The 24,110-nt window shown below is 66.5% G+C and overlaps 2 protein-coding genes and 4 pseudogenes across 2 annotated transcripts; all 6 read right to left on the bottom strand.

The window, feature by feature from the left end:
- Positions 1-435: 435 nt before the first annotated feature.
- LOC129136073 (putative uncharacterized protein FLJ44672) lies at positions 436-1,803 on the bottom strand (annotated as a pseudogene).
- A 2,756-nt stretch (positions 1,804-4,559) lies between these two features.
- On the bottom strand, positions 4,560-6,037 carry LOC129138165 (putative uncharacterized protein FLJ44672). Its single transcript, XM_063791537.1, has one exon. The coding sequence runs from the start codon at positions 5,697-5,699 to the stop codon at positions 5,103-5,105; it is 597 nt and encodes a 198-aa protein (XP_063647607.1). The 5' UTR covers positions 5,700-6,037; the 3' UTR covers positions 4,560-5,102.
- A 2,644-nt stretch (positions 6,038-8,681) lies between these two features.
- On the bottom strand, positions 8,682-11,453 carry LOC129138166 (putative uncharacterized protein FLJ44672; annotated as a pseudogene).
- A 1,015-nt stretch (positions 11,454-12,468) lies between these two features.
- LOC129138168 (putative uncharacterized protein FLJ44672) lies at positions 12,469-13,836 on the bottom strand (annotated as a pseudogene).
- A 4,256-nt stretch (positions 13,837-18,092) lies between these two features.
- LOC112207380 (putative uncharacterized protein FLJ44672) lies at positions 18,093-19,460 on the bottom strand (annotated as a pseudogene).
- A 3,308-nt stretch (positions 19,461-22,768) lies between these two features.
- LOC129138171 (putative uncharacterized protein FLJ44672) lies at positions 22,769-23,633 on the bottom strand. The gene has a single exon (XM_054674443.2). The coding sequence runs from the start codon at positions 23,403-23,405 to the stop codon at positions 22,809-22,811; it is 597 nt and encodes a 198-aa protein (XP_054530418.1). The 5' UTR covers positions 23,406-23,633; the 3' UTR covers positions 22,769-22,808.
- Between the last annotated feature and the right edge of the window lie 477 nt (positions 23,634-24,110).

Below are 24,110 nucleotides of genomic sequence, written 5' to 3'. Positions count from 1 at the left end.
AGCATGGGAGGAGCCAGTGTGAGGCAGGGGCTCATGCCTCTGGGCAGGGTGCCAGAGGCATGAGTTGGGCATCAAGAGGCCACCGTGAGGGAGGAGCTGGGCCGCACGCGGGCTGCTGGGAGGCAGGCAGGGACTTCGCCCCGGGAGGCAGCCGTGGGGGCAGGAGCAGGGCCTGCAGAGGCTGTTCTCCAACCAGTGCTGGTCCTGTACAGGGGCGGCAGGAATTAGGCCCGAAGAACTTGGCTGGAGAAAGTTCGGGGCCTACAAAGGCGGTTGGGAGCTGGGCAGGAGTTGAGCCAAAAGAGCTTGCTTACTTGCTGGGAGGCAGGGCCGGGAGAGGCCGACTTCAGGACAACTTGGGCCTGCAGAGGTCGCCGGGAGGCCCAAGCTTGGCGTGGAGGAGCCCACCGACCAGAGACCATTTGGGGTCTGCAGATGCCATCGGAGGGCAGGAGCTCATCCTGGAGAGGCCACCGTGAGGCCTGAGCTGGGCCTGGGGAGCTTGGCTTGAGGAAGCTGTGGGCCGACCAAGGCCGCCAGGAGATTGGTAGGCACTGAGTCCAAAGAGGTTGTTGAGAGGCAGGAGTCGGGCCTGGAGACGCAGCCGGGAGGAAGAGCTGGGCCCGGAGAGGACGCCCGGAGGGTGCAAGTGGGTCTGGAGAGGCCGACTTGAGGAGGTTCTGGGCCCGGAGAGGCCGCCGGAAGGGAAAAACTGGGCCTGGGAAGGCCGTTGTGAGGAATGAGCCCCATGGGCCTCAAGAGGCCACTGGCAGGCGGGAGCTGGACCTGCCAAAGTGGCCGAAAGGCAGGAGCTTTGGACTCGGGAGGCCGCAGTGAGGCGAGAGCTAGCTGGGCATGGAGAGTCCGCTGTGAGGCCGAGGCCGAGGCCGGGCCCGTGCAGGCCTTCGAGAGGCAGGAGGCCGGGCCTGCAAAGGCCCACTGCAGGTCAAGTTCTGGGCCTGAAGAGGCCGCCAAAAGTCAAAAGCGGGGCCTTGGAAGGCTGCCGAGAGCCATGAGCTGGGCTGGGCTGAAAGAGGCCACTGGGAGGCAGGAGGAGCTGGGCCTGGAGAGGCTGACTCGAGGAAGTTTTGCACCTGGAGAGGCCGCCGAGAGGACGGAGCTGGGCCCGGGGAGGCCGACTTGCTGCTCTTCCAGGCCCAATTGCAGGCCAACTTGAGGACGACTTGGGCCTGCAGAGGCCGCCGGGAGGCCCAAGCTGGGCCTAGAGGAGCCCACCGACCGGAGACCATTTGGGGCCTGCAGATGCCATCGGAGGGCAGGAGCTGAGCCTGGAGAGGCCACCGTGGGGCCTGAGCTGGGCCTGGGGAGCTTGGCTTCGGGAAGTTGTGCGCCTACCAGGGCCGCTAGGAGCTGGGCAGGAGCTGAGTCCAAAGACGTTGTTGGGAGGCCAGAGTCGGGCCTGGAGATGCAGCCGGGAGGAAGAGCTGGGCCGGGAGAGGACGCCGGGAGGCTGCAAGTGGGTCTGGAGAGGCCGAGTTGAGGAGGCTCTGGGCCCGGAGAGGCCGCCGGAAGGGAAAAACTGGGCCTGGAAAGGTTGTGAGGAATGAGCCCCATGGGCCTGAAGAGGCCACTGGCAGGCGGGAGCTGGGCCTGCCGACGCGGCCGAGAGGCAGGAGCTTTGGACTCGGGAGGCCGCAGTGAGGCGAGAGCTAGCTGGGCATGGAGAGTCTGCTGTGAGGCCGAGGCCGAGGCCGGGCCCGTGCAGGCCTTCGAGAGGCAGGAGGCCGGGCCTGCAAAGGCCCACTGCAGGTCAAGTTCTGGGCCTGAAGAGGCCGCCAAAAGTCAAAAGCGGGGCCTGGGAAGGCCGCCGAGAGCCATGAGCTGGGCTGGGCTGAAAGAGGCCACTGGGAGGCAGGAGGAGCTGGTCCTGGAGAGGCTGACTCGAGGAAGTTTTGCACCTGGAGAGGCCGCCGAGAGGACGGAGATGGGCCCGGGGAGGCCGACTTGCTGCTCTTCCAGGCCCAATTCCAAGCCGACTTGAGGATGACTTGGGCCTGCAGAGACTGCCCGGAGGCCGGAGCTGGGCCCGGAGAGCACGCTGGGAGGCTGCAAGTGGGTCTGGAGAGGCCGACTTGAGGACGCCCGGCCTCTGCCTCCTGCATGGCGGCCTCTGCATGCCCAGCTGTTCCTCCTGGCTGCATCTCCCGGCCCAGCTCCTGCCTCCCAGCAAACAAGCTCTTTTGGCTCAGCTCCCGCCGGCGTTTGTAGACCCCGAAGTTTCTGCAACCAAGCGCTCAGGCCCACATCCCGCCTCCAGTAGCCTGAACAGTCCCAGCTGCGGCTGGAGAAGAGCCTGAAGCCCCCGCTGTTGCCTCCCAGGGGTGCTCCAGGCCCAGCTGTCGCCCCACCACGACCTCCCAGGCCCAATTCCCTGCCTGCCTCCCAGCAGCCCGCGTGCGACCCTGCTCCTCCCTCACGGTGGCCTGTTGAGGCAGGGGCTCACGCTGACCTCTCTCAGCGTGGGAGGGGCCGGTGTGAGGCAAGGGGCTCAGGCTGACCTCCCTCAGTGTGGGAGGGGCCGGTGTGAGTCAGGGCCTCAGGCTGACCTCTCTCAGTGTGGGAGGGGCCGGTGTGAGTCTATGGGCTCAGCCTGACCTCTGTCAGCCTGGGAGGGGCCGGTGTGAGGCTAGGGGCTCAGGCTAACCTCTGTCAGCCTGTGAGGGGCCTGTGTGAGGCAAGGGGCTCAGGCTGTCCTCTCAGCATGGGAGGGTCCGGTGTGAGGCAAGGGGCTCAGGCTGACCTCTCTCAGCGTGGGAGGGGCCGGTGTGAGACTAGGGACTCACGCTGACCTCTGTCAGCGTGGGACGGGCCGGTGTGAGGTAAGGGGCTCAGGCTGACCTATGTCAGCATGGGAGGGGCCTGTGTGAGGCAAGGGGCTCAGGCTGAACTCTGTCAGCGTGGAAGGGGCCGATGTGAGGCAAGGGGCTCAGGCTGACCTCTGTCAGCGAGCGAGGGGCCTGTGTGAGGCAAGGGGCTCCCGCTGACCTCTGTGAGCCTGGGAGGGGCCGGTGTGAGGCAAGGGGCTCCCGCTGACCTCTGTCATCCTGGGAGGGGCCAGTGTGAGGCTAGGGACTCCCGCTGACCTCTGTCAGCCTGGGAGGGGCCGGTGTGAGGCTAGGGGCTCCCAGTGATCTTTGTCAGCCTGGGAGGGGCCGGTGTGAGGCTAGGGGCTCCCGCTGAACTCTGTCAGCCTTGGAGGGGCCGGTGTGAGTCTATGGGCTCAGGCTGAACTCTGTCAGCCTGGGAGGGGCCGGTGTGAGTCTATGGGCTCAGGCTGAACTCTGTCAGCCTGGGAGGGGCCGGTGTGAGGCTAGGGGCTCAGGCTGACCTTTGTCAGCGTGGGAAGGGCCGGTGTGAGGCTAGGGGATCCCACTGACCTCTGTCAGCGTGGGAGGGGCCGGTGTGAGGCTAGGGGCTCACGCTGACCTAAGCGTGGGAGGGGCCGGTGTGAGGCAAGAGCTCACACTGAACTCTCTCTGCGTGGGAGGGGCCGGTGTGAGGCAACGGCTCACACTGAGCTCTCTCAGCGTGGGAGGGGCCGGTGTGAGGCAAGAGGCTCACGCTGTCCTCTCTCGGCGTGGGAGGGGCCGGTGTGAAGCAAGGGCTCACACTGACCTCTCTCAGCGTGGGAGGGGCCGGTTTGAGGCAAGGGGCTCACGCTGACCTCTGTCAGCGTGGTAGGGGCCGGTGTGAGGCAAGGGCGTCAGTCTGACCTCGGCGTGGTAGGGGCCTGTGTGAGGCAACGGCTCACACTGAACTCTCTCAGCGTGGGAGGGGCCGGTGTGAGGCAAGGGCTCACACTGAGCTCTCTCAGCGTGGGAGGGGCCGGTGTGAGGCAAGGGGCTCACGCTGACCTCTCTCAGCGTGGGAAGGGCCGGTGTGAGGCAAGGGCTCACACTGATCTCTCTCAGCGTGGGAGGGGCCGGTGTGAGGCAAGAGGCTCACGCTGACCTCTCTCGGCGTGGGAGGGGCCGGTGTGAAGCAAGGGCTCACACCGACCTCTCTCATCGTGGGAGGGGCCGGTGTGAGGCAAGGGTCTCACGCTGACCTCTCTCAGCGTGGGAGGGGCCGGTGTGAGCCAAGGGCTCACACAGACCTCTCTCAGCATGGGAGGAGCCAGTGTGAGGCAGGGGCTCATGCCTCTGGGCAGGGTGCCAGAGGCATGGGTTGGGTATCAACAGGCCACCGTGAGGGAGGAGCTGGGCCGCACGCGGGCTGCTGGGAGGCAGGCAGGGACTTCGCCCCGGGAGGCAGCCGTGGGGGCAGGAGCAGGGCCTGCAGAGGCTGTTCTCCAACCAGTGCTGGTCCTGTACAGGGGCGGCAGGAATTAGGCCCGAAGAACTTGGCTGGAGAAAGTTCGGGGCCTACAAAGGCGGTTGGGAGCTGGGCAGGAGTTGAGCCAAAAGAGCTTGCTTACTTGCTGGGAGGCAGGGCCGGGAGAGGCCGACTTCAGGACAACTTGGGCCTGCAGAGGTCGCCGGGAGGCCCAAGCTTGGCGTGGAGGAGCCCACCGACCAGAGACCATTTGGGGTCTGCAGATGCCATCGGAGGGCAGGAGCTCATCCTGGAGAGGCCACCGTGAGGCCTGAGCTGGGCCTGGGGAGCTTGGCTTGAGGAAGCTGTGGGCCGACCAAGGCCGCCAGGAGATTGGTAGGCACTGAGTCCAAAGAGGTTGTTGAGAGGCAGGAGTCGGGCCTGGAGACGCAGCCGGGAGGAAGAGCTGGGCCCAGAGAGGACGCCCGGAGGGTGCAAGTGGGTCTGGAGAGGCCGACTTGAGGAGGTTCTGGGCCCGGAGAGGCCGCCGGAAGGGAAAAACTGGGCCTGGGAAGGCCGTTGTGAGGAATGAGCCCCATGGGCCTCAAGAGGCCACTGGCAGGCGGGAGCTGGACCTGCCAAAGTGGCCGAAAGGCAGGAGCTTTGGACTCGGGAGGCCGCAGTGAGGCGAGAGCTAGCTGGGCATGGAGAGTCCGCTGTGAGGCCGAGGCCGAGGCCGGGCCCGTGCAGGCCTTCGAGAGACAGGAGGCCGGGCCTGCAAAGGCCCACTGCAGGTCAAGTTCTGGGCCTGAAGAGGCCGCCAAAAGTCAAAAGCGGGGCCTTGGAAGGCTGCCGAGAGCCATGAGCTGGGCTGGGCTGAAAGAGGCCACTGGGAGGCAGGAGGAGCTGGGCCTGGAGAGGCTGACTCGAGGAAGTTTTGCACCTGGAGAGGCCGCCGAGAGGACGGAGCTGGGCCCGGGGAGGCCGACTTGCTGCTCTTCCAGGCCCAATTGCAGGCCAACTTGAGGACGACTTGGGCCTGCAGAGGCCGCCGGGAGGCCCAAGCTGGGCCTAGAGGAGCCCACCGACCGGAGACCATTTGGGGCCTGCAGATGCCATCGGAGGGCAGGAGCTGAGCCTGGAGAGGCCACCGTGAGGCCTGAGCTGGGCCTGGGGAGCTTGGCTTCGGGAAGTTGTGCGCCTACCAGGGCCGCTAGGAGCTGGGCAGGAGCTGAGTCCAAAGACGTTGTTGGGAGGCCAGAGTCGGGCCTGGAGATGCAGCCGGGAGGAAGAGCTGGGCCGGGAGAGGACGCCGGGAGGCTGCAAGTGGGTCTGGAGAGGCCGAGTTGAGGAGGCTCTGGGCCCGGAGAGGCCGCCGGAAGGGAAAAACTGGGCCTGGAAAGGTTGTGAGGAATGAGCCCCATGGGCCTGAAGAGGCCACTGGCAGGCGGGAGCTGGGCCTGCCGACGCGGCCGAGAGGCAGGAGCTTTGGACTCGGGAGGCCGCAGTGAGGCGAGAGCTAGCTGGGCATGGAGAGTCCGCTGTGAGGCCGAGGCCGAGGCCGGGCCCGTGCAGGCCTTCGAGAGGCAGGAGGCCGGGCCTGCAAAGGCCCACTGCAGGTCAAGTTCTGGGCCTGAAGAGGCCGCCAAAAGTCAAAAGCGGGGCCTGGGAAGGCCGCCGAGAGCCATGAGCTGGGCTGGGCTGAAAGAGGCCACTGGGAGGCAGGAGGAGCTGGTCCTGGAGAGGCTGACTCGAGGAAGTTTTGCACCTGGAGAGGCCGCCGAGAGGACGGAGATGGGCCCGGGGAGGCCGACTTGCTGCTCTTCCAGGCCCAATTCCAAGCCGACTTGAGGATGACTTGGGCCTGCAGAGACTGCCCGGAGGCCGGAGCTGGGCCCGGAGAGCACGCTGGGAGGCTGCAAGTGGGTCTGGAGAGGCCGACTTGAGGACGCCCGGCCTCTGCCTCCTGCATGGCGGCCTCTGCATGCCCAGCTGTTCCTCCTGGCTGCATCTCCCGGCCCAGCTCCTGCCTCCCAGCAAACAAGCTCTTTTGGCTCAGCTCCCGCCGGCGTTTGTAGACCCCGAAGTTTCTGCAACCAAGCGCTCAGGCCCACATCCCGCCTCCAGTAGCCTGAACAGTCCCAGCTGCGGCTGGAGAAGAGCCTGAAGCCCCCGCTGTTGCCTCCCAGGGGTGCTCCAGGCCCAGCTGTCGCCCCACCACGACCTCCCAGGCCCAATTCCCTGCCTGCCTCCCAGCAGCCCGCGTGCGACCCTGCTCCTCCCTCACGGTGGCCTGTTGAGGCAGGGGCTCACGCTGACCTCTCTCAGCGTGGGAGGGGCCGGTGTGAGGCAAGGGGCTCAGGCTGACCTCCCTCAGTGTGGGAGGGGCCGGTGTGAGTCAGGGCCTCAGGCTGACCTCTCTCAGTGTGGGAGGGGCCGGTGTGAGTCTATGGGCTCAGCCTGACCTCTGTCAGCCTGGGAGGGGCCGGTGTGAGGCTAGGGGCTCAGGCTAACCTCTGTCAGCCTGTGAGGGGCCTGTGTGAGGCAAGGGGCTCAGGCTGTCCTCTCAGCATGGGAGGGTCCGGTGTGAGGCAAGGGGCTCAGGCTGACCTCTCTCAGCGTGGGAGGGGCCGGTGTGAGACTAGGGACTCACGCTGACCTCTGTCAGCGTGGGACGGGCCGGTGTGAGGTAAGGGGCTCAGGCTGACCTATGTCAGCATGGGAGGGGCCTGTGTGAGGCAAGGGGCTCAGGCTGAACTCTGTCAGTGTGGAAGGGGCCGATGTGAGGCAAGGGGCTCAGGCTGACCTCTGTCAGCGAGCGAGGGGCCTGTGTGAGGCAAGGGGCTCCCGCTGACCTCTGTGAGCCTGGGAGGGGCCGGTGTGAGGCAAGGGGCTCCCGCTGACCTCTGTCATCCTGGGAGGGGCCAGTGTGAGGCTAGGGACTCCCGCTGACCTCTGTCAGCCTGGGAGGGGCCGGTGTGAGGCTAGGGGCTCCCAGTGATCTCTGTCAGCCTGGGAGGGGCCGGTGTGAGGCAAGGGGCTCACGCTGACCTCTGTCAGCCTTGGAGGGGCCGGTGTGAGGCAAGGTCTCATGCTGACCCCTCTCAGCGTGGGAAGGGCCGGTGTGAGGCTAGGGGCTCCCGCTGACCTCTGTCAGCGTGGGAGGGGCCGGTGTGAGGCTAGGGGCTCACGCTGACCTAAGCGTGGGAGGGGCCGGTGTGAGGCAAGAGCTCACACTGAACTCTCTCTGCGTGGGAGGGGCCGGTGTGAGGCAACGGCTCACACTGAGCTCTCTCAGCGTGGGAGGGGCCGGTGTGAGGCAAGAGGCTCACGCTGTCCTCTCTCGGCGTGGGAGGGGCCGGTGTGAAGCAAGGGCTCACACTGACCTCTCTCAGCGTGGGAGGGGCCGGTTTGAGGCAAGGGGCTCACGCTGACCTCTGTCAGCGTGGTAGGGGCCGGTGTGAGGCAAGGGCGTCAGTCTGACCTCGGCGTGGTAGGGGCCTGTGTGAGGCAAGAGCTCACACTGAACTCTCTCAGCGTGGGAGGGGCCGGTGTGAGGCAAGGGCTCACACTGAGCTCTCTCAGCGTGGGAGGGGCCGGTGTGAGGCAAGGGGCTCACGCTGACCTCTCTCAGCGTGGGAGGGGCCGGTGTGAGGCAAGGGCTCACACTGATCTCTCTCAGCATGGGAGGGGCCGGTGTGAGGCAAGAGGCTCACGCTGACCTCTCTCGGCGTGGGAGGGGCCGGTGTGAAGCAAGGGCTCACACCGACCTCTCTCATCGTGGGAGGGGCCGGTGTGAGGCAAGGGTCTCACGCTGAGCTCTCTCAGCGTGGGAGGGGCCGGTGTGAGGCAAGGGCTCACGCTGACCTCTCTCAGCGTGGGAGGGTCTAGTGTGAGGCAAGGGGCTCACGCTGACCTCTCTCCGCCTGGGAGGGGCCGGTGTGAGGCAAGGTCTCACACAGACCTCTCTCAGCATGGGAGGAGCCAGTGTGAGGCAGGGGCTCATGCCTCTGGGCAGGGTGCCAGAGGCATGAGTTGGGCATCAACAGGCCACCGTGAGGGAGGAGCTGGGCCGCACGCGGGCTGCTGGGAGGCAGGCAGGGACTTCGCCCCGGGAGGCAGCCGTGGGGGCAGGAGCAGGGCCTGCATAGGCTGTTCTCCAACCAGTGCTGGTCCTGTACAGGGGCGGCAGGAATTAGGCCCGAAGAACTTGGCTGGAGAAAGTTCGGGGCCTACAAAGGCGGTTGGGAGCTGGGCAGGAGTTGAGCCAAAAGAGCTTGCTTACTTGCTGGGAGGCAGGGCCGGGAGAGGCCGACTTCAGGACAACTTGGGCCTGCAGAGGTCGCTGGGAGGCCCAAGCTTGGCGTGGAGGAGCCCACCGACCAGAGACCATTTGGGGTCTGCAGATGCCATCGGAGGGCAGGAGCTCATCCTGGAGAGGCCACCGTGAGGCCTGAGCTGGGCCTGGGGAGCTTGGCTTGAGGAAGCTGTGGGCCGACCAAGGCCGCCAGGAGATTGGTAGGCACTGAGTCCAAAGAGGTTGTTGAGAGGCAGGAGTCGGGCCTGGAGACGCAGCCGGGAGGAAGAGCTGGGCCCGGAGAGGACGCCCGGAGGGTGCAAGTGGGTCTGGAGAGGCCGACTTGAGGAGGTTCTGGGCCCGGAGAGGCCGCCGGAAGGGAAAAACTGGGCCTGGGAAGGCCGTTGTGAGGAATGAGCCCCATGGGCCTCAAGAGGCCACTGGCAGGCGGGAGCTGGACCTGCCAAAGTGGCCGAAAGGCAGGAGCTTTGGACTCGGGAGGCCGCAGTGAGGCGAGAGCTAGCTGGGCATGGAGAGTCCGCTGTGAGGCCGAGGCCGAGGCCGGGCCCGTGCAGGCCTTCGAGAGGCAGGAGGCCGGGCCTGCAAAGGCCCACTGCAGGTCAAGTTCTGGGCCTGAAGAGGCCGCCAAAAGTCAAAAGCGGGGCCTTGGAAGGCTGCCGAGAGCCATGAGCTGGGCTGGGCTGAAAGAGGCCACTGGGAGGCAGGAGGAGCTGGGCCTGGAGAGGCTGACTCGAGGAAGTTTTGCACCTGGAGAGGCCGCCGAGAGGACGGAGCTGGGCCCGGGGAGGCCGACTTGCTGCTCTTCCAGGCCCAATTGCAGGCCAACTTGAGGACGACTTGGGCCTGCAGAGGCCGCCGGGAGGCCCAAGCTGGGCCTAGAGGAGCCCACCGACCGGAGACCATTTGGGGCCTGCAGATGCCATCGGAGGGCAGGAGCTGAGCCTGGAGAGGCCACCGTGAGGCCTGAGCTGGGCCTGGGGAGCTTGGCTTCGGGAAGTTGTGCGCCTACCAGGGCCGCTAGGAGCTGGGCAGGAGCTGAGTCCAAAGACGTTGTTGGGAGGCCAGAGTCGGGCCTGGAGATGCAGCCGGGAGGAAGAGCTGGGCCGGGAGAGGACGCCGGGAGGCTGCAAGTGGGTCTGGAGAGGCCGAGTTGAGGAGGCTCTGGGCCCGGAGAGGCCGCCGGAAGGGAAAAACTGGGCCTGGAAAGGTTGTGAGGAATGAGCCCCATGGGCCTGAAGAGGCCACTGGCAGGCGGGAGCTGGGCCTGCCGACGCGGCCGAGAGGCAGGAGCTTTGGACTCGGGAGGCCGCAGTGAGGCGAGAGCTAGCTGGGCATGGAGAGTCTGCTGTGAGGCCGAGGCCGAGGCCGGGCCCGTGCAGGCCTTCGAGAGGCAGGAGGCCGGGCCTGCAAAGGCCCACTGGAGGTCAAGTTCTGGGCCTGAAGAGGCCGCCAAAAGTCAAAAGCGGGGCCTGGGAAGGCCGCCGAGAGCCATGAGCTGGGCTGGGCTGAAAGAGGCCACTGGGAGGCAGGAGGAGCTGGTCCTGGAGAGGCTGACTCGAGGAAGTTTTGCACCTGGAGAGGCCGCCGAGAGGACGGAGATGGGCCCGGGGAGGCCGACTTGCTGCTCTTCCAGGCCCAATTCCAAGCCGACTTGAGGATGACTTGGGCCTGCAGAGACTGCCCGGAGGCCGGAGCTGGGCCCGGAGAGCACGCTGGGAGGCTGCAAGTGGGTCTGGAGAGGCCGACTTGAGGACGCCCGGCCTCTGCCTCCTGCATGGCGGCCTCTGCATGCCCAGCTGTTCCTCCTGGCTGCATCTCCCGGCCCAGCTCCTGCCTCCCAGCAAACAAGCTCTTTTGGCTCAGCTCCCGCCGGCGTTTGTAGACCCCGAAGTTTCTGCAACCAAGCGCTCAGGCCCACATCCCGCCTCCAGTAGCCTGAACAGTCCCAGCTGCGGCTGGAGAAGAGCCTGAAGCCCCCGCTGTTGCCTCCCAGGGGTGCTCCAGGCCCAGCTGTCGCCCCACCACGACCTCCCAGGCCCAATTCCCTGCCTGCCTCCCAGCAGCCCGCGTGCGACCCTGCTCCTCCCTCACGGTGGCCTGTTGAGGCAGGGGCTCACGCTGACCTCTCTCAGCGTGGGAGGGGCCGGTGTGAGGCAAGGGGCTCAGGCTGACCTCCCTCAGTGTGGGAGGGGCCGGTGTGAGTCAGGGCCTCAGGCTGACCTCTCTCAGTGTGGGAGGGGCCGGTGTGAGTCTATGGGCTCAGCCTGACCTCTGTCAGCCTGGGAGGGGCCGGTGTGAGGCTAGGGGCTCAGGCTAACCTCTGTCAGCCTGTGAGGGGCCTGTGTGAGGCAAGGGGCTCAGGCTGTCCTCTCAGCATGGGAGGGTCCGGTGTGAGGCAAGGGGCTCAGGCTGACCTCTCTCAGCGTGGGAGGGGCCGGTGTGAGACTAGGGACTCACGCTGACCTCTGTCAGCGTGGGACGGGCCGGTGTGAGGTAAGGGGCTCAGGCTGACCTATGTCAGCATGGGAGGGGCCTGTGTGAGGCAAGGGGCTCAGGCTGAACTCTGTCAGCGTGGAAGGGGCCGATGTGAGGCAAGGGGCTCAGGCTGACCTCTGTCAGCGAGCGAGGGGCCTGTGTGAGGCAAGGGGCTCCCGCTGACCTCTGTGAGCCTGGGAGGGGCCGGTGTGAGGCAAGGGGCTCCCGCTGACCTCTGTCATCCTGGGAGGGGCCAGTGTGAGGCTAGGGGCTCCCGCTGACCTCTGTGAGCCTGGGAGGGGCCGGTGTGAGGCAAGGGGCTCCCGCTGACCTCTGTCATCCTGGGAGGGGCCAGTGTGAGGCTAGGGACTCCCGCTGACCTCTGTCAGCCTTGGAGGGGCCGGTGTGAGGCTAGGGGCTCCCAGTGATCTCTGTCAGCGTGGTAGGGGCCGGTGTGAGGCAAGGGCGTCAGTCTGACCTCGGCGTGGTAGGGGCCTGTGTGAGGCAACGGCTCACACTGAACTCTCTCAGCGTGGGAGGGGCCGGTGTGAGGCAAGGGCTCACACTGAGCTCTCTCAGCGTGGGAGGGGCCGGTGTGAGGCAAGGGGCTCATGCTGACCTCTCTCAGCGTGGGAGGGGCCGGTGTGAGGCAAGGGCTCACACTGATCTCTCTCAGCGTGGGAGGGGCCGGTGTGAGGCAAGAGGCTCACGCTGACCTCTCTCGGCGTGGGAGGGGCCGGTGTGAAGCAAGGGCTCACACCGACCTCTCTCATCGTGGGAGGGGCCGGTGTGAGGCAAGGGTCTCACGCTGACCTCTCTCAGCGTGGGAGGGGCCGTTGTGAGGCAAGGGCTCACGCTGACCTCTCTCAGCGTGGGAGGGGCTAGTGTGAGGCAAGGGTCTCACGCTGACCTCTCTCCGCCTGGGAGGGGCCGGTGTGAGGCAAGGGCTCACACAGACCTCTCTCAGCATGGGAGGAGCCAGTGTGAGGCAGGGGCTCATGCCTCTGGGCAGGGTGCCAGAGGCATGAGTTGGGCATCAACAGGCCACCGTCAGGGAGGAGCTGGGCCGCACGCGGGCTGCTGCGAGGCAGGCAGGGACTTCGCCCCGGGAGGCAGCCGTGGGGGCAGGAGCAGGGCCTGCAGAGGCTGTTCTCCAACCAGTGCTGGTCCTGTACAGGGGCGGCAGGAATTAGGCCCGAAGAACTTGGCTGGAGAAAGTTCGGGGCCTACAAAGGCGGTTGGGAGCTGGGCAGGAGTTGAGCCAAAAGAGCTTGCTTACTTGCTGGGAGGCAGGGCCGGGAGAGGCCGACTTCAGGACAACTTGGGCCTGCAGAGGTCGCCGGGAGGCCCAAGCTTGGCGTGGAGGAGCCCACCGACCAGAGACCATTTGGGGTCTGCAGATGCCATCGGAGGGCAGGAGCTCATCCTGGAGAGGCCACCGTGAGGCCTGAGCTGGGCCTGGGGAGCTTGGCTTGAGGAAGCTGTGGGCCGACCAAGGCCGCCAGGAGATTGGTAGGCACTGAGTCCAAAGAGGTTGTTGAGAGGCAGGAGTCGGGCCTGGAGACGCAGCCGGGAGGAAGAGCTGGGCCCGGAGAGGACGCCCGGAGGGTGCAAGTGGGTCTGGAGAGGCCGACTTGAGGAGGTTCTGGGCCCGGAGAGGCCGCCGGAAGGGAAAAACTGGGCCTGGGAAGGCCGTTGTGAGGAATGAGCCCCATGGGCCTCAAGAGGCCACTGGCAGGCGGGAGCTGGACCTGCCAAAGTGGCCGAAAGGCAGGAGCTTTGGACTCGGGAGGCCGCAGTGAGGCGAGAGCTAGCTGGGCATGGAGAGTCCGCTGTGAGGCCGAGGCCGAGGCCGGGCCCGTGCAGGCCTTCGAGAGGCAGGAGGCCGGGCCTGCAAAGGCCCACTGCAGGTCAAGTTCTGGGCCTGAAGAGGCCGCCAAAAGTCAAAAGCGGGGCCTTGGAAGGCTGCCGAGAGCCATGAGCTGGGCTGGGCTGAAAGAGGCCACTGGGAGGCAGGAGGAGCTGGGCCTGGAGAGGCTGACTCGAGGAAGTTTTGCACCTGGAGAGGCCGCCGAGAGGACGGAGCTGGGCCCGGGGAGGCCGACTTGCTGCTCTTCCAGGCCCAATTGCAGGCCAACTTGAGGACGACTTGGGCCTGCAGAGGCCGCCGGGAGGCCCAAGCTGGGCCTAGAGGAGCCCACCGACCGGAGACCATTTGGGGCCTGCAGATGCCATCGGAGGGCAGGAGCTGAGCCTGGAGAGGCCACCGTGGGGCCTGAGCTGGGCCTGGGGAGCTTGGCTTCGGGAAGTTGTGCGCCTACCAGGGCCGCTAGGAGCTGGGCAGGAGCTGAGTCCAAAGACGTTGTTGGGAGGCCAGAGTCGGGCCTGGAGATGCAGCCGGGAGGAAGAGCTGGGCCGGGAGAGGACGCCGGGAGGCTGCAAGTGGGTCTGGAGAGGCCGAGTTGAGGAGGCTCTGGGCCCGGAGAGGCCGCCGGAAGGGAAAAACTGGGCCTGGAAAGGTTGTGAGGAATGAGCCCCATGGGCCTGAAGAGGCCACTGGCAGGCGGGAGCTGGGCCTGCCGACGCGGCCGAGAGGCAGGAGCTTTGGACTCGGGAGGCCGCAGTGAGGCGAGAGCTAGCTGGGCATGGAGAGTCTGCTGTGAGGCCGAGGCCGAGGCCGGGCCCGTGCAGGCCTTCGAGAGGCAGGAGGCCGGGCCTGCAAAGGCCCACTGCAGGTCAAGTTCTGGGCCTGAAGAGGCCGCCAAAAGTCAAAAGCGGGGCCTGGGAAGGCCGCCGAGAGCCATGAGCTGGGCTGGGCTGAAAGAGGCCACTGGGAGGCAGGAGGAGCTGGTCCTGGAGAGGCTGACTCGAGGAAGTTTTGCACCTGGAGAGGCCGCCGAGAGGACGGAGATGGGCCCGGGGAGGCCGACTTGCTGCTCTTCCAGGCCCAATTCCAAGCCGACTTGAGGATGACTTGGGCCTGCAGAGACTGCCCGGAGGCCGGAGCTGGGCCCGGAGAGCACGCTGGGAGGCTGCAAGTGGGTCTGGAGAGGCCGACTTGAGGACGCCCGGCCTCTGCCTCCTGCATGGCGGCCTCTGCATGCCCAGCTGTTCCTCCTGGCTGCATCTCCCGGCCCAGCTCCTGCCTCCCAGCAAACAAGCTCTTTTGGCTCAGCTCCCGCCGGCGTTTGTAGACCCCGAAGTTTCTGCAACCAAGCGCTCAGGCCCACATCCCGCCTCCAGTAGCCTGAACAGTCCCAGCTGCGGCTGGAGAAGAGCCTGAAGCCCCCGCTGTTGCCTCCCAGGGGTGCTCCAGGCCCAGCTGTCGCCCCACCACGACCTCCCAGGCCCAATTCCCTGCCTGCCTCCCAGCAGCCCGCGTGCGACCCTGCTCCTCCCTCACGGTGGCCTGTTGAGGCAGGGGCTCACGCTGACCTCTCTCAGCGTGGGAGGGGCCGGTGTGAGGCAAGGGGCTCAGGCTGACCTCCCTCAGTGTGGGAGGGGCCGGTGTGAGTCAGGGCCTCAGGCTGACCTCTCTCAGTGTGGGAGGGGCCGGTGTGAGTCTATGGGCTCAGCCTGACCTCTGTCAGCCTGGGAGGGGCCGGTGTGAGGCTAGGGGCTCAGGCTAACCTCTGTCAGCCTGTGAGGGGCCTGTGTGAGGCAAGGGGCTCAGGCTGTCCTCTCAGCATGGGAGGGTCCGGTGTGAGGCAAGGGGCTCAGGCTGACCTCTCTCAGCGTGGGAGGGGCCGGTGTGAGACTAGGGACTCACGCTGACCTCTGTCAGCTTGGGACGGGCCGGTGTGAGGTAAGGGGCTCAGGCTGACCTATGTCAGCATGGGAGGGGCCTGTGTGAGGCAAGGGGCGCAGGCTGAACTCTGTCAGCGTGGAAGGGGCCGATGTGAGGCAAAGGGCTCACACTGATCTCTCTCAGCGTGGGAGGGGCCGGTGTGAGGCAAGAGGCTCACGCTGACCTCTCTCGGCGTGGGAGGGGCCGGTGTGAAGCAAGGGCTCACACCGACCTCTCTCATCGTGGGAGGGGCCGGTGTGAGGCAAGGGACTCCCGCTGACCTCTGTCAGCCTGGGAGGGGCCGGTGTGAGGCTAGGGGCTCCCAGTGATCTCTGTCAGCCTGGGAGGGGCCGGTGTGAGGCTAGGGGCTCCCGCTGAACTCTGTCAGCCTTGGAGGGGCCGGTGTGAGTCTATGGGCTCAGGCTGAACTCTGTCAGCCTGGGAGGGGCCGGTGTGAGTCTATGGGCTCAGGCTGAACTCTGTCAGCCTGGGAGGGGCCGCTGTGAGGCTAGGGGCTCAGGCTGACCTTTGTCAGCGTGGGAGGGGCCGGTGTGAGGCTAGGGGATCCCACTGACCTCTGTCAGCCTGGGAGGGGTCGGTGTGAACCTAGGGGCTCCCGCTGACCTCTGTCAGCCTTGGAGGGGCCGGTGTGAGGCAAGGTCTCATGCTGACCCCTCTCAGCGTGGGAAGGGCCGGTGTGAGGCTAGGGGCTCCCGCTGACCTCTGTCAGCGTGGGAGGGGCCGGTGTGAGGCTAGGGGCTCACGCTGACCTAAGCGTGGGAGGGGCCGGTGTGAGGCAAGAGCTCACACTGAACTCTCTCTGCGTGGGAGGGGCCGGTGTGAGGCAACGGCTCACACTGAGCTCTCTCAGCATGGGAGGGGCCGGTGTGAGGCAAGAGGCTCACGCTGTCCTCTCTCGGCGTGGGAGGGGCCGGTGTGAAGCAAGGGCTCACACTGACCTCTCTCAGCGTGGGAGGGGCCGGTTTGAGGCAAGGGGCTCACGCTGACCTCTGTCAGCGTGGTAGGGGCCGGTGTGAGGCAAGGGCGTCAGTCTGACCTCGGCGTGGTAGGGGCCTGTGTGAGGCAACGGCTCACACTGAACTCTCTCAGCGTGGGAGGGGCCGGTGTGAGGCAAGGGCTCACACTGAGCTCTCTCAGCGTGGGAGGGGCCGGTGTGAGGCAAGGGGCTCACGCTGACCTCTCTCAGCGTGGGAAGGGCCGGTGTGAGGCAAGGGCTCACACTGATCTCTCTCAGCGTGGGAGGGGCCGGTGTGAGGCAAGAGGCTCACGCTGACCTCTCTCGGCGTGGGAGGGGCCGGTGTGAAGCAAGGGCTCACACCGACCTCTCTCATCGTGGGAGGGGCCGGTGTGAGGCAAGGGACTCCCGCTGACCTCTGTCAGCCTGGGAGGGGCCGGTGTGCGGCTAGGGGCTCCCAGTGATCTCTGTCAGCCTGGGAGGGGCCGGTGTGAGGCTAGGGGCTCCCGCTGAACTCTGTCAGCCTTGGAGGGGCCGGTGTGAGTCTATGGGCTCAGGCTGACCTGTGTCAGCCTGGGAGGGGCCGGTGTGAGTCTATGGGCTCAGGCTGAACTCTGTCAGCCTGGGAGGGGCCGCTGTGAGGCTAGGGGCTCAGGCTGACCTTTGTCAGCGTGGGAGGGGCCGGTGTGAGGCTAGGGAATCCCACTGACCTCTGTCAGCCTGGGAGGGGTCGGTGTGAACCTAGGGGCTCCCGCTGACCTCTGTCAGCCTTGGAGGGGCCGGTGTGAGGCAAGGTCTCATGCTGACCCCTCTCAGCGTGGGAAGGGCCGGTGTGAGGCTAGGGGCTCCCGCTGACCTCTGTCAGCGTGGGAGGGGCCGGTGTGAGGCTAGGGGCTCACGCTGACCTAAGCGTGGGAGGGGCCGGTGTGAGGCAAGAGCTCACACTGAACTCTCTCTGCGTGGGAGGGGCCGGTGTGAGGCAACGGCTCACACTGAGCTCTCTCAGCGTGGGAGGGGCCGGTGTGAGGCAAGAGGCTCACGCTGTCCTCTCTCGGCGTGGGAGGGGCCGGTGTGAGGTAAGGGGCTCAGGCTGACCTATGTCAGCATGGGAGGGGCCTGTGTGAGGCAAGGGGCTCAGGCTGAACTCTGTCAGCGTGGAAGGGGCCGATGTGAGGCAAGGGGCTCAGGCTGACCTCTGTCAGCGAGCGAGGGGCCGGTGTGAGGCAACGGCTCACACTGAGCTCTCTCAGCGTGGGAGGGGCCGGTGTGAGGCAAGAGGCTCACGCTGTCCTCTCTCGGCGTGGGAGGGGCTGGTGTGAAGCAAGGGCTCACACTGACCTCTCTCAGCGTGGGAGGGGCCGGTTTGAGGCAAGGGGCTCACGCTGACCTCTGTCAGCGTGGTAGGGGCCGGTGTGAGGCAAGGGCGTCAGTCTGACCTCGGCGTGGTAGGGGCCTGTGTGAGGCAACGGCTCACACTGAACTCTCTCAGCGTGGGAGGGGCCGGTGTGAGGCAAGGGCTCACACTGAGCTCTCTCAGCGTGGGAGGGGCCGGTGTGAGGCAAGGGGCTCACGCTGACCTCTCTCAGCGTGGGAAGGGCCGGTGTGAGGCAAGGGCTCAAACTGATCTCTCTCAGCGTGGGAGGGGCCGGTGTGAGGCAAGAGGCTCACGCTGACCTCTCTCGGCGTGGGAGGGGCCGGTGTGAAGCAAGGGCTCACACCGACCTCTCTCATCGTGGGAGGGGCCGGTGTGAGGCAAGGGTCTCACGCTGACCTCTCTCAGCGTGGGAGGGGCCGGTGTGAGCCAAGGGCTCACACAGACCTCTCTCAGCATGGGAGGAGCCAGTGTGAGGCAGGGGCTCATGCCTCTGGGCAGGGTGCCAGAGGCATGAGTTGGGCATCAAGAGGCCACCGTGAGGGAGGAGCTGGGCCGCACGCGGGCTGCTGGGAGGCAGGCAGGGACTTCGCCCCGGGAGGCAGCCGTGGGGGCAGGAGCAGGGCCTGCAGAGGCTGTTCTCCAACCAGTGCTGGTCCTGTACAGGGGCGGCAGGAATTAGGCCCGAAGAACTTGGCTGGAGAAAGTTCGGGGCCTACAAAGGCGGTTGGGAGCTGGGCAGGAGTTGAGCCAAAAGAGCTTGCTTACTTGCTGGGAGGCAGGGCCGGGAGAGGCCGACTTCAGGACAACTTGGGCCTGCAGAGGTCGCCGGGAGGCCCAAGCTTGGCGTGGAGGAGCCCACCGACCAGAGACCATTTGGGGTCTGCAGATGCCATCGGAGGGCAGGAGCTCATCCTGGAGAGGCCACCGTGAGGCCTGAGCTGGGCCTGGGGAGCTTGGCTTGAGGAAGCTGTGGGCCGACCAAGGCCGCCAGGAGATTGGTAGGCACTGAGTCCAAAGAGGTTGTTGAGAGGCAGGAGTCGGGCCTGGAGACGCAGCCGGGAGGAAGAGCTGGGCCCGGAGAGGACGCCCGGAGGGTGCAAGTGGGTCTGGAGAGGCCGACTTGAGGAGGTTCTGGGCCCGGAGAGGCCGCCGGAAGGGAAAAACTGGGCCTGGGAAGGCCGTTGTGAGGAATGAGCCCCATGGGCCTCAAGAGGCCACTGGCAGGCGGGAGCTGGACCTGCCAAAGTGGCCGAAAGGCAGGAGCTTTGGACTCGGGAGGCCGCAGTGAGGCGAGAGCTAGCTGGGCATGGAGAGTCCGCTGTGAGGCCGAGGCCGAGGCCGGGCCCGTGCAGGCCTTCGAGAGGCAGGAGGCCGGGCCTGCAAAGGCCCACTGCAGGTCAAGTTCTGGGCCTGAAGAGGCCGCCAAAAGTCAAAAGCGGGGCCTTGGAAGGCTGCCGAGAGCCATGAGCTGGGCTGGGCTGAAAGAGGCCACTGGGAGGCAGGAGGAGCTGGGCCTGGAGAGGCTGACTCGAGGAAGTTTTGCACCTGGAGAGGCCGCCGAGAGGACGGAGCTGGGCCCGGGGAGGCCGACTTGCTGCTCTTCCAGGCCCAATTGCAGGCCAACTTGAGGACGACTTGGGCCTGCAGAGGCCGCCGGGAGGCCCAAGCTGGGCCTAGAGGAGCCCACCGACCGGAGACCATTTGGGGCCTGCAGATGCCATCGGAGGGCAGGAGCTGAGCCTGGAGAGGCCACCGTGGGGCCTGAGCTGGGCCTGGGGAGCTTGGCTTCGGGAAGTTGTGCGCCTACCAGGGCCGCTAGGAGCTGGGCAGGAGCTGAGTCCAAAGACGTTGTTGGGAGGCCAGAGTCGGGCCTGGAGATGCAGCCGGGAGGAAGAGCTGGGCCGGGAGAGGACGCCGGGAGGCTGCAAGTGGGTCTGGAGAGGCCGAGTTGAGGAGGCTCTGGGCCCGGAGAGGCCGCCGGAAGGGAAAAACTGGGCCTGGAAAGGTTGTGAGGAATGAGCCCCATGGGCCTGAAGAGGCCACTGGCAGGCGGGAGCTGGGCCTGCCGACGCGGCCGAGAGGCAGGAGCTTTGGACTCGGGAGGCCGCAGTGAGGCGAGAGCTAGCTGGGCATGGAGAGTCTGCTGTGAGGCCGAGGCCGAGGCCGGGCCCGTGCAGGCCTTCGAGAGGCAGGAGGCCGGGCCTGCAAAGGCCCACTGCAGGTCAAGTTCTGGGCCTGAAGAGGCCGCCAAAAGTCAAAAGCGGGGCCTGGGAAGGCCGCCGAGAGCCATGAGCTGGGCTGGGCTGAAAGAGGCCACTGGGAGGCAGGAGGAGCTGGTCCTGGAGAGGCTGACTCGAGGAAGTTTTGCACCTGGAGAGGCCGCCGAGAGGACGGAGATGGGCCCGGGGAGGCCGACTTGCTGCTCTTCCAGGCCCAATTCCAAGCCGACTTGAGGATGACTTGGGCCTGCAGAGACTGCCCGGAGGCCGGAGCTGGGCCCGGAGAGCACGCTGGGAGGCTGCAAGTGGGTCTGGAGAGGCCGACTTGAGGACGCCCGGCCTCTGCCTCCTGCATGGCGGCCTCTGCATGCCCAGCTGTTCCTCCTGGCTGCATCTCCCGGCCCAGCTCCTGCCTCCCAGCAAACAAGCTCTTTTGGCTCAGCTCCCGCCGGCGTTTGTAGACCCCGAAGTTTCTGCAACCAAGCGCTCAGGCCCACATCCCGCCTCCAGTAGCCTGAACAGTCCCAGCTGCGGCTGGAGAAGAGCCTGAAGCCCCCGCTGTTGCCTCCCAGGGGTGCTCCAGGCCCAGCTGTCGCCCCACCACGACCTCCCAGGCCCAATTCCCTGCCTGCCTCCCAGCAGCCCGCGTGCGACCCTGCTCCTCCCTCACGGTGGCCTGTTGAGGCAGGGGCTCACGCTGACCTCTCTCAGCGTGGGAGGGGCCGGTGTGAGGCAAGGGGCTCAGGCTGACCTCCCTCAGTGTGGGAGGGGCCGGTGTGAGTCAGGGCCTCAGGCTGACCTCTCTCAGTGTGGGAGGGGCCGGTGTGAGTCTATGGGCTCAGCCTGACCTCTGTCAGCCTGGGAGGGGCCGGTGTGAGGCTAGGGGCTCAGGCTAACCTCTGTCAGCCTGTGAGGGGCCTGTGTGAGGCAAGGGGCTCAGGCTGTCCTCTCAGCATGGGAGGGTCCGGTGTGAGGCAAGGGGCTCAGGCTGACCTCTCTCAGCGTGGGAGGGGCCGGTGTGAGACTAGGGACTCACGCTGACCTCTGTCAGCGTGGGACGGGCCGGTGTGAGGTAAGGGGCTCAGGCTGACCTATGTCAGCATGGGAGGGGCCTGTGTGAGGCAAGGGGCTCAGGCTGAACTCTGTCAGCGTGGAAGGGGCCGATGTGAGGCAAGGGGCTCAGGCTGACCTCTGTCAGCGAGCGAGGGGCCTGTGTGAGGCAAGGGGCTCCCGCTGACCTCTGTGAGCCTGGGAGGGGCCGGTGTGAGGCAAGGGGCTCCCGCTGACCTCTGTCATCCTGGGAGGGGCCAGTGTGAGGCTAGGGACTCCCGCTGACCTCTGTCAGCCTGGGAGGGGCCGGTGTGAGGCTAGGGGCTCCCAGTGATCTTTGTCAGCCTGGGAGGGGCCGGTGTGAGGCTAGGGGCTCCCGCTGAACTCTGTCAGCCTTGGAGGGGCCGGTGTGAGTCTATGGGCTCAGGCTGAACTCTGTCAGCCTGGGAGGGGCCGGTGTGAGTCTATGGGCTCAGGCTGAACTCTGTCAGCCTGGGAGGGGCCGGTGTGAGTCTATGGGCTCAGGCTGAACTCTGTCAGCCTGGGAGGGGCCGGTGTGAGGCTAGGGGCTCAGGCTGACCTTTGTCAGCGTGGGAAGGGCCGGTGTGAGGCTAGGGGATCCCACTGACCTCTGTCAGCGTGGGAGGGGCCGGTGTGAGGCTAGGGGCTCACGCTGACCTAAGCGTGGGAGGGGCCGGTGTGAGGCAAGAGCTCACACTGAACTCTCTCTGCGTGGGAGGGGCCGGTGTGAGGCAACGGCTCACACTGAGCTCTCTCAGCGTGGGAGGGGCCGGTGTGAGGCAAGAGGCTCACGCTGTCCTCTCTCGGCGTGGGAGGGGCCGGTGTGAAGCAAGGGCTCACACTGACCTCTCTCAGCGTGGGAGGGGCCGGTTTGAGGCAAGGGGCTCACGCTGACCTCTGTCAGCGTGGTAGGGGCCAGTGTGAGGCAAGGGCGTCAGTCTGACCTCGGCGTGGTAGGGGCCTGTGTGAGGCAACGGCTCACACTGAACTCTCTCAGCGTGGGAGGGGCCGGTGTGAGGCAAGGGCTCACACTGAGCTCTCTCAGCATGGGAGGGGCCGGTGTGAGGCAAGGGGCTCACGCTGACCTCTCTCAGCGTGGGAAGGGCCGGTGTGAGGCAAGGGCTCACACTGATCTCTCTCAGCGTGGGAGGGGCCGGTGTGAGGCAAGAGGCTCACGCTGACCTCTCTCGGCGTGGGAGGGGCCGGTGTGAAGCAAGGGCTCACACCGACCTCTCTCATCGTGGGAGGGGCCGGTGTGAGGCAAGGGTCTCACGCTGACCTCTCTCAGCGTGGGAGGGGCCGGTGTGAGGCAAGGGCTCACACTGACCTCTCTCAGCATGGGAGGAGCCAGTGTGAGGCAGGGGCTCATGCCTCTGGGCAGGGTGCCAGAGGCATGAGTTGGGCATCAAGAGGCCACCGTGAGGGAGGAGCTGGGCCGCACGCGGGCTGCTGGGAGGCAGGCAGGGACTTCGCCCCGGGAGGCAGCCGTGGGGGCAGGAGCAGGGCCTGCAGAGGCTGTTCTCCAACCAGTGCTGGTCCTGTACAGGGGCGGCAGGAATTAGGCCCGAAGAACTTGGCTGGAGAAAGTTCGGGGCCTACAAAGGCGGTTGGGAGCTGGGCAGGAGTTGAGCCAAAAGAGCTTGCTTACTTGCTGGGAGGCAGGGCCGGGAGAGGCCGACTTCAGGACAACTTGGGCCTGCAGAGGTCGCCGGGAGGCCCAAGCTTGGCGTGGAGGAGCCCACCGACCAGAGACCATTTGGGGTCTGCAGATGCCATCGGAGGGCAGGAGCTCATCCTGGAGAGGCCACCGTGAGGCCTGAGCTGGGCCTGGGGAGCTTGGCTTGAGGAAGCTGTGGGCCGACCAAGGCCGCCAGGAGATTGGTAGGCACTGAGTCCAAAGAGGTTGTTGAGAGGCAGGAGTCGGGCCTGGAGACGCAGCCGGGAGGAAGAGCTGGGCCCGGAGAGGACGCCCGGAGGGTGCAAGTGGGTCTGGAGAGGCCGACTTGAGGAGGTTCTGGGCCCGGAGAGGCCGCCGGAAGGGAAAAACTGGGCCTGGGAAGGCCGTTGTGAGGAATGAGCCCCATGGGCCTCAAGAGGCCACTGGCAGGCGGGAGCTGGACCTGCCAAAGTGGCCGAAAGGCAGGAGCTTTGGACTCGGGAGGCCGCAGTGAGGCGAGAGCTAGCTGGGCATGGAGAGTCTGCTGTGAGGCCGAGGCCGAGGCCGGGCCCGTGCAGGCCTTCGAGAGGCAGGAGGCCGGGCCTCCAAAGGCCCACTGCAGGTCAAGTTCTGGGCCTGAAGAGGCCGCCAAAAGTCAAAAGCGGGGCCTTGGAAGGCTGCCGAGAGCCATGAGCTGGGCTGGGCTGAAAGAGGCCACTGGGAGGCAGGAGGAGCTGGGCCTGGAGAGGCTGACTCGAGGAAGTTTTGCACCTGGAGAGGCCGCCGAGAGGACGGAGCTGGGCCCGGGGAGGCCGACTTGCTGCTCTTCCAGGCCCAATTGCAGGCCAACTTGAGGACGACTTGGGCCTGCAGAGGCCGCCGGGAGGCCCAAGCTGGGCCTAGAGGAGCCCACCGACCGGAGACCATTTGGGGCCTGCAGATGCCATCGGAGGGCAGGAGCTGAGCCTGGAGAGGCCACCGTGAGGCCTGAGCTGGGCCTGGGGAGCTTGGCTTCGGGAAGTTGTGCGCCTACCAGGGCCGCTAGGAGCTGGGCAGGAGCTGAGTCCAAAGACGTTGTTGGGAGGCCAGAGTCGGGCCTGGAGATGCAGCCGGGAGGAAGAGCTGGGCCGGGAGAGGACGCCGGGAGGCTGCAAGTGGGTCTGGAGAGGCCGAGTTGAGGAGGCTCTGGGCCCGGAGAGGCCGCCGGAAGGGAAAAACTGGGCCTGGAAAGGTTGTGAGGAATGAGCCCCATGGGCCTGAAGAGGCCACTGGCAGGCGGGAGCTGGGCCTGCCGACGCGGCCGAGAGGCAGGAGCTTTGGACTCGGGAGGCCGCAGTGAGGCGAGAGCTAGCTGGGCATGGAGAGTCTGCTGTGAGGCCGAGGCCGAGGCCGGGCCCGTGCAGGCCTTCGAGAGGCAGGAGGCCGGGCCTGCAAAGGCCCACTGCAGGTCAAGTTCTGGGCCTGAAGAGGCCGCCAAAAGTCAAAAGCGGGGCCTGGGAAGGCCGCCGAGAGCCATGAGCTGGGCTGGGCTGAAAGAGGCCACTGGGAGGCAGGAGGAGCTGGTCCTGGAGAGGCTGACTCGAGGAAGTTTTGCACCTGGAGAGGCCGCCGAGAGGACGGAGATGGGCCCGGGGAGGCCGACTTGCTGCTCTTCCAGGCCCAATTCCAAGCCGACTTGAGGATGACTTGGGCCTGCAGAGACTGCCCGGAGGCCGGAGCTGGGCCCGGAGAGCACGCTGGGAGGCTGCAAGTGGGTCTGGAGAGGCCGACTTGAGGACGCCCGGCCTCTGCCTCCTGCATGGCGGCCTCTGCATGCCCAGCTGTTCCTCCTGGCTGCATCTCCCGGCCCAGCTCCTGCCTCCCAGCAAACAAGCTCTTTTGGCTCAGCTCCCGCCGGCGTTTGTAGACCCCGAAGTTTCTGCAACCAAGCGCTCAGGCCCACATCCCGCCTCCAGTA

Source organism: Pan troglodytes, chromosome 1 (assembly GCF_028858775.2).
Source record: "Pan troglodytes isolate AG18354 chromosome 1, NHGRI_mPanTro3-v2.0_pri, whole genome shotgun sequence".
In the NCBI taxonomy this organism is placed as follows: domain Eukaryota; kingdom Metazoa; phylum Chordata; class Mammalia; order Primates; family Hominidae; genus Pan; species Pan troglodytes.
This window is presented reverse-complemented; position numbering and strand designations above follow the sequence as displayed.

What these genes read in the sequence shown, in the direction of transcription:
- LOC129138165 (XM_063791537.1), bottom strand. Translation starts at nt 5,699, where the DNA reads ATGGGGCTCATTCCTCACAACCTTTCCAGGCCCAGTTTTTCCCTTCCG.
- LOC129138171 (XM_054674443.2), bottom strand. Translation starts at nt 23,405, where the DNA reads ATGGGGCTCATTCCTCACAACCTTTCCAGGCCCAGTTTTTCCCTTCCG.